The following is an 8672-nucleotide window of genomic DNA, read 5'->3' as shown; positions in this document are numbered from 1 at the left end:
ACCGCCCAGGCGCCAGTATCAGAAAAGTGGCAAAATTGAGGGTATTTTGTCAGTGAAAGAAATATATCTCCTGTCATTGATTTCAAATCTATTTTACTTTGCGAAATGCTTTAAATATTCAAATATTGTACACAACTCAATTACATCATTACACAATGATCTAATTTCAATGACCCTCAAACAAATCCTTTTCTACAAATATGAGACGACACAGACTCTTTGCTCTCGGTACTCACGCAACAGACTAAACGTCACGTATTTCGAATAAAAAGTAAAATTCGAACTTGGAGCGTGGAACAGTGCGGCATTCGTTTTTTGGACAGTTTGAACTTTGGAATCGATCCAGAAGGTGCTGGAATTTAAGCTAAAAGATCTATTTTTTAAGTAACTTTATCCAATTTTAAAGTTAAAACATGCGTGAATGTATATCTATACACGGCGGGCAGGCCGGCGTACAAATCGGTAACGCCTGCTGGGAGTTGTACTGTTTGGAACATGGAATCCAACCGGACGGACAGATGCCCTCGGACAAGACCGTGGGCGGCGGCGACGACTCCTTCAACACATTCTTCAGTGAGACGGGCGCTGGGAAGCACGTGCCGCGCGCCGTGTTCATCGACCTGGAGCCCACCGTAGTGGACGAGGTGCGCACGGGAACGTACCGCCAGCTGTTCCACCCCGAGCAGCTCATCACGGGCAAGGAGGATGCCGCCAACAACTACGCGCGCGGCCACTACACCATCGGCAAGGAAATCGTGGACTTGGTGCTGGACCGCGTGCGCAAGCTGGCCGACCAGTGCACCGGCCTGCAGGGCTTCCTTATCTTCCACTCGTTCGGCGGCGGCACCGGCTCCGGCTTCGCGTCGCTGCTCATGGAGCGTCTCTCAGTCGACTACGGAAAGAAATCTAAGCTCGAATTTGCCATTTACCCCGCGCCGCAGATCTCTACGGCTGTCGTCGAGCCGTACAACTCTATTCTCACCACACACACGACCCTGGAGCACTCGGACGCTGCCTTCATGGTCGACAACGAAGCTATTTATGATATTTGCAGAAGGAATTTAGATATTGAAAGGCCAACGTACACAAATCTGAATCGACTGATCGGTCAAATCGTATCATCAATCACAGCGTCCCTGAGATTCGACGGGGCTTTAAACGTAGACTTGACCGAGTTCCAGACTAATTTAGTGCCATACCCTCGCATCCACTTTCCATTAGTGACATACGCGCCAGTGATCTCCGCCGAGAAGGCGTACCACGAGCAGCTGTCAGTGGCGGAGATCACAAACGCGTGCTTTGAGCCGGCGAACCAGATGGTGAAGTGCGATCCCCGACACGGCAAGTACATGGCGTGTTGCATGCTGTACCGCGGCGACGTGGTGCCGAAGGACGTGAACGCGGCCATCGGCACGATAAAGACGAAGAGGACGATCCAGTTCGTGGACTGGTGCCCGACGGGGTTCAAGGTGGGCATCAACTACCAGCCGCCGACGGTGGTGCCGGGCGGGGACCTGGCCAAGGTGCAGCGCGCGGTGTGCATGCTGTCGAACACGACGGCCATCGCGGAGGCGTGGTCGCGGCTCAACCACAAGTTCGACCTGATGTACGCGAAGCGCGCCTTCGTGCACTGGTACGTCGGCGAGGGCATGGAGGAGGGGGAGTTCTCCGAGGCGCGCGAGGACCTCGCCGCGCTCGAGAAGGACTACGAGGAGGTCGGCATGGACTCCGGCGAGGGAGAGGGCGAGGGCGGCGAGGAGTATTAACTCAATTTTTATCAATTTATTTTTAGGGCGTTTTCAGTTTTCTTAGGACTAAAAAAATAATTACATAACGTTTGGAATTTTTTCAAGAAAAATATACAAGTGTACCGTTTGTTCAGTTTTATTGACACTTATCACGTATTGCATTAACGACCTCATATAGCGAGTTAATCATATAACATCTGTTGTTTTTTTTTAATATTACTGATCATTATAAACTACACAAGTCACATATCAATCAAATACAACTATTATATATTTTTTTACATTTACATATAATAATACTATAACCTTCGCGCCTTTTTTCTTATCCCCTCAAACGGGTTGTCAGGGTGACAGATTATGCCAAATGAAATGAAATAAAACCTGTCGAGTGCGAGTCAGACTTTTAAACCCTGAGTTCCGTACAATGAGCCTCGAGAAAAACCAATATCCACCCAAAACACCAATTACTAGGAAATTATGCCAAATGAAATGAAAATAAAACAGTCAAGTGCGAGTCAGACTTTTAACCCTGAGTTTCGTACAATGAGCCTCAAGAAAAACCATCCACCCAAAACACCAACTACTAGGAAAAGGTACCTATATATTAACCGTACCTACCACACTACATCATAAATGAGAAAGTTTCTGTTTATGAAAATGAGGAATTCTATGGAATTTGTTGCCTTCATAGTAAAAATAATTTCTGCAACCTTCTGCCATTTTATACCAACTTCAAAGGAGGCTAAAACCGATATCCAAACGGGGGAGCCATGACAAAAAATATTGAAGAATCTAATGTTTTTTTTTTTAAAGGATCCCTGGGCACTCGATTTAGACTCCCTCTTGGGCGGTGTTTGCCCGAATGCAACTTGCTATCAGATAAGTTGTCAATCCTGCATTAACAAATCGACGTGCAACGAAACAGTGCACCCCGCGTTTAAACCTTACGTCACTCTAAAAGTCCAAAAGAAACAAATTGTAAGACACTCCAAGACTATATTCGTTACTTCATATATTTGACACACAAAATTTTTTTTTCGATCTCACTTTAGCACTGTCAGAAATACTTGTTTAACAGCGGTGGTGAGTAGTCGTGACGGACAGACGGCCTTAGGATCATCGTGTCCTGATCCGTATCTAACTTGCAACATAAAGTTCTGAAAGGAAACAAGAAAAAAAATCAAGTGACTATATCTTCTAATCTAATATATAAAATTCCCGTGTCACGATGTTAGTTACCGTACTCCTCCGAAATGGCTTAACCGATTTTTACACAATTTTATATGCGTATTCAGTAGGTCTGAGAATCGACTAACATCTATTTTTCATACCCCTAAGCGTTAAGGGATGCTCACACTAAGAAAAAATATTTTATTTTTTGGACTAACTTTTTTGTTTTTAAGTGACTTAAGGAGGTTCTCAGTTCGATTGTTTGTATGTATGTTCTACGCGGTTCAAATAAATATAAGATCGACTTTGCGCCGTATGGTGACGCCATAGCTGTCAAATCTAACCAGTTAGGTAGGGTGAACAAAACAGATTCTTTAAATAAAATTAATTTAAAAAGATTCGAGTGAAAAAATTATTAATCTGAATACAGCTCTTATATTCCGCTCACCTCAGTATTACTATAAGAGTAAGTGAGAAAAATGAGTAACTCAAAGACAAAAACAAACAAAAATCATCACATAAAATAAGAACATAATAATTCCTATCCCAGAAACAGAATTAACTAAAGAAATAATATCAGTCCACAAGCCCATGCACTCAGTCACACGACGAAGCACACTAACAACGACAAAATGGCGACTTTCGTCCTTATATTCTTTAATCATTTTCTCATGACTTTTAGGTCTTTGCACCTAAAAGTCAACTTTAAACGTATGAATTTTAAATCCAAACTAATATTATAAATGCGAAAGTAACTCTGTCTGTCTGTCTTTCTGTCTGTCTTTTCTTCACGCCTAAACTACTGAACCGATTTGTGTGAAATTTGGTACAGACATAGTTTGAAACTTGAGAAAGGACATAGGATAGTTTTTATTACAAAAAATAAAAATAAAAAATAAAATTTATTACGGACATACTATATAATAGTGCCATCTATTGGTCAAATGTCGAGCTGTTCCTATGCTCCGTAGATAGATGGCGTTAATCGCGCAATGGTGTCATTACACGTGTTCGGTTCATGTTATTGTTTTAATTCATCGGAAAATCCATCAGAAAAATGTAAATAAACAGTAAAAAGGTGTAAAAAAATAATATTAATATAATAAAAGTTTTACTACAAAGAAAATGCTCTAACGGAGTATAGATAATTCTATTAGTACTACGCGCAATGGTGTCGATCGTTACACGAGTTCGGTTCATGTTGTTTTAATTCATCGGAAAAAAGTAAATAAATAGTAAAAAGGTATGAAAAAAATAATAAAATAACATATAAAAAATATAATACTACTTTTAGTACAAAGAAAATGCCCGAACGGAGTATAGATAAATAATCCGAGTTGTCACTATGGTCGATAGATGGCGTTGGGATCGAAATAGATCGCGCTATGGTTTCGTTACACGCATTTGGTTGGGTATCGGCCGAGCGCTTCGGTATCGTCGTGGTAAAATTGTATTGTCGGTTGTATGGTCGTTTATGTGGATTGGTCCTGTTTCGTAAATTCTAAATTGGTTCAAAAAGCTGAAGATTTTGTTTGTGTGTTTGTTTAAGCGCGATAATATCAGGAACTATGAGTCCGATTTGAACAATTCTTTCAGTGTTAAATAGAAAATTTAATGAGGAAGGCTATTGGATATATAATATCACGCTATTATTGATAGGAGCATAGCGGTAATGAAATGTTACGTAAAAAAAATATATTTAAACTTTTAAGCGTTACAAGTAGCATACATACATATTTGATTCCGAACAAAGTTGCTTTTTACATAATTAAATAACAGGGAATATCTTAGGAGGAACTTCGCATCAAAATAATTATTGTTGTTGCGAAGAAACGATTCCAAATAATTGATTAAAGAAAATCTACTTTATAACTATGTTATATCATAACCACGCGGACAAAGTCGCGGGCAACATCTAGTAATTAAATATTTTCTCATATTTCACGCATTTATTTCATTTTGATTCGGTTTTTTTGCAAACCGTACTTTTCAAATGACACTTGACAGATAGACGTTATTGACTTTCCTATTCTTACTTGGATCGCATTGTATGTAAGTTTGTCCGCGATTATTAGACAAAGAGTTATCAATACCTATATGTTAATTCATGTTATTCGATTATAATTATTAATAAACAGAGATATCAAAATTAAAATCCCTAAAAAGCTATCACTAATTCACTAAGAATAAACTAATAGGTCACTTAACGAAAACTTAAAGTAAATTAAGAACCTGTCACTAAAAAGTATAAAATAAAAATTAAAAATAAAACAATAATTCTTATAAAAAACAGAAAGACTATACACTATTTTTTAGGTAAAAAATGAACCGCCTTCAAAAAAACAAACTGAAAAGAATAAAATAATTTACATATATTAAGTATATTATATATACACTTCTATTTCAAATTTAAACTTTTTGAAGTCGGTACCAAACCAATTTTCATGAAAAAGAAGAACGCTGCTTTATTAGATACTAGCTATTGCCCGCGACTTCGTCCGCGTGATTAGAAGATATAAATTATAATTTATACCTGCCTTCTATCTATTTTGTAGGATTCAGTCAGCGTTTGCAATGTAAGCGCAAAAAATGTGTTTTTTTACGACCTCACATTAGAAACCTCAAAAATTGTAGCCTATGTGTTATTCTGATGTATAAGCTATATTGTGGTAAAGTTTCATTCAAACCATTCAGTAGTTTTTACGTGAAAGAGTAACAAACATCCATACAACCATACTTACAAACTTTCGCCTTTATAATAGTAGTAGGACTAGCTATTGCCCGCGACTTCGTCCGTGTGTTTGATGATATAAAATTTTAAAAAACACATTAATTTTTTAGTCCACGCAACTTTTGCTCTACAGTTTACTATTTGATTCTCTGTCGCCTATACAAACCGTCACGTGCCCGCTATTCTCGTTACAGCGGGGATCGGCTAAATTGTACTCTACGTCTAGGGTGCTACGTTCCATATTGCATTGCTGATTTCCGTCAAAATTTATGGGAAGGTAAATTTGAAATATTGTTATACCAGGTCACGTAGCTCAGAGGACAGAGCAACCGAACCTAGCTTCGGCGGTCGCAGGTTCGAATCCTGTCGTGGCCACCCAGAAGCATAAAACCTTTTGTTCCTTTTAATATATTTTTTTTATAATTTTTTTATAAGAAATAATTTATTAGGCAAAACAACGTTTGCTGGGTCAGCTAGTTATAATCTAGGATTCAATACATTGGCTGCCTAAGGCCTATGAAAGATATTCAAACTGAATGATAAATTTTGATTCGAATATAACATAATTATTAAAATTTGTACATTATAAAAATGTTTTAACCTCGTTTTTATCAAAATAAGCATTTTTATGGAATCAATGGGATGGTTTGGGAAGCTTAAAACCAAAAATGTGGTTCGCCCCATTTATAAGTCGTTTATACGCAAAACCTGTTTTACCTGATTTTCAAGATGGCAGATTTTCGCCCAAGTTAGCAACCCATAATTCTGGTTTCAAGTTTCATCTACCATCCTCGAACTATAAATAATTGCCGACTTTGATTGACCAAGGTCAGGCTAAATTCTTTTCAACAAAACTTACAAATTAATACTTAGTAAAGTATTTTTTGTCAAAAACTTTGAACAGAACCCTGATGGGCCTTGCGATATATCGCATCCTCAGTTTTTTACCTAACTTTATGTATGTGATTCTCAACAACCATAAAAATATCCATGAGAGAGCGCAACGCAATTTGTTTAATTTTGTCGTTCTTAACAACCGAACAAAACTTCATTACGTATTCGCTTTTTATTTTATACTAGCTGACCCAGCAAACGTTGTTTTGCCGAATTTTTTTTTTACTACTTGCATGTATTTTTAACGCCACATAAAAAAAAAATCAAACTCTTTCGTCCAAAAAATAAAATATTATTTTTTAGTGTGAGCAACCCCTATCACTTAGGGGTATGACAAATAGATGTTGTTCTAGTCTCAGACCTATCCAATATGTATACAAAATTTCATAAGAATCGGTCGAACCGTTTCGGAGGAGTACGGTAACTAACATCGTGACACAGGAATTTTATATATTGGAAAAAGATTCACACATGATTCACAGTACGCCTGATAATCACCTACTAACTATATTTCAATTCAGCATGATGATGATATTACCTTTTAATCCACTGGAAAGTCAACACGATGACAAAATATAGATGGACAAGTGTCTTCGAAAGAATCGCAAGTAAGACAATGAAATTTGCAATGAGAAAGCACGCTAATATCATGCAGTCCTTCAGTGTATTCGAAAAGCAGTTGTCATGTCTGATGAAACCTCTTATATGACAATATCTGAAAAGGAAAAAATAATTTATAAATTACTCGCTGTCCCAGATTGAGAGAAACCAGGTAGAGAGAAAATAAATATGAATGGAACAATTGTATGACGTCCGATTCTCAGACCTGAATATGCACAGAAAATTTCATGAGGACCGGTCGAGCAGTTTCGAAGGAGTTCAATTAGTGCTCAATTGGAGTTCGTTCGACCGTGACACGAGAATTTTGTATATTATTAGCTAATTCTAGTCAGTAAAAGTTTAAATATTTGGAACAGAAGCTTCTTACTGATGTTTTTTTTACTGACCAGATCCTCATTTATTACAGGTTTTGGTAATGAAATGAAATGAAATGAGATTATTTATTCTGCAAATAGGATTTTTTTTATCACTTTTACATGTCTTTTTTTGAGAACGATGGAGCCGACATTTCCTAGCTGACTACCCTAAGAAGAAATGTCGAAACAAACTCAGGGGTCGCAGTCTCTTTTAGAGTCCAGACAATTTTCAAATTCGAGTATATAAACTAATGCAGAGTATTTCAATAAATTGATAATATATATACCTGCATAAGGTTTATATGAGTTGCATGTTATTAAATCAAATAATAATTAATATTAACAAAAATAAATTCATGCAAAAGCACAAAAAAACAACACACGGGTAAAGACGGTTACGCTGTAACCAATAGGAGCGAAAATCGAAGGAATCTTCAAGTGTATGTATAGGGTTTTTTTGGAAAGGCGGTGTATCCTCATGGCCACCCGCTCCCTCGGGTTAGGGAACGGGCAGTATAAGACTCTTACTGACTAAACCTGAAGCGCCGGGATACGTCATCCGCGTTTTTCTGCCGATGTATAGTGGTGATTTTCAATCCTTCATAATTATAAGCATCTATATACCTAAGTATAGATATGATCTAACCTTAAATTGTATCCAGCGCATTGCTCGTAAAAGTTTTCGATGAACCTCAAGACAACATTGGGATTTTTTTCTCCAAGGTTCAAATAGCGATCCAGACTTCTGCTCTTCGCCAAAACTAAATAACTGCCGGACTCATCACACCGGTACCCAGTGTGCAGGACTTTACACCTGCATTTGTTTATTCGTAGCCCCGCACACTGACACGGCAATGTGTCCATTTTCCAGTTAACTTTCAATTGCAAGTTTCATATCGGCTCGTGTTAAAAATATCGATTTTTTATAGCATGCCATACGAATGGAGTGCTGGATTTGTTCACAATCATACTTGAAGTGTGCTGACTTTAAGTTGACAGATCTCTGGGAGGTTTGTCACAGAATATGTAAAGAATTAGGAGCTGGTAATGTCTGTGATTTACGAATATATGCACCAGAAACGTACAGCTTTAATTTCTATATGTTCTTGGTTTTTAATTGTCTTAACTGCAAGATGAACACCGCTTTTTTAA

General features: G+C 37.9%; 2 protein-coding genes across 2 annotated transcripts; one reads left to right on the top strand and one right to left on the bottom strand.

The window, feature by feature from the left end:
* Positions 1-304: 304 nt before the first annotated feature.
* LOC113503819 (tubulin alpha-1 chain-like) lies at positions 305-2142 on the top strand. The gene has a single exon (XM_026885917.1). The coding sequence runs from the start codon at positions 414-416 to the stop codon at positions 1764-1766; it is 1353 nt and encodes a 450-aa protein (XP_026741718.1). The 5' UTR covers positions 305-413; the 3' UTR covers positions 1767-2142.
* A 587-nt stretch (positions 2143-2729) lies between these two features.
* On the bottom strand, positions 2730-8499 carry LOC113503743. The gene is made up of 3 exons (XM_026885825.1): positions 8167-8499; positions 7082-7258; positions 2730-2905 (listed from the first exon to the last, which is right to left on the bottom strand). The coding sequence occupies exons 1-3, from the start codon at positions 8382-8384 to the stop codon at positions 2806-2808; spliced, it is 495 nt and encodes a 164-aa protein (XP_026741626.1). The 5' UTR covers positions 8385-8499; the 3' UTR covers positions 2730-2805.
* Between the last annotated feature and the right edge of the window lie 173 nt (positions 8500-8672).

Source organism: Trichoplusia ni, chromosome 20 (assembly GCF_003590095.1).
Source record: "Trichoplusia ni isolate ovarian cell line Hi5 chromosome 20, tn1, whole genome shotgun sequence".
NCBI lineage: Eukaryota > Metazoa > Arthropoda > Insecta > Lepidoptera > Noctuidae > Trichoplusia > Trichoplusia ni.
Note: the sequence above shows the minus strand (reverse complement) of the source record. Positions and strands in the feature narration are given on the sequence as shown.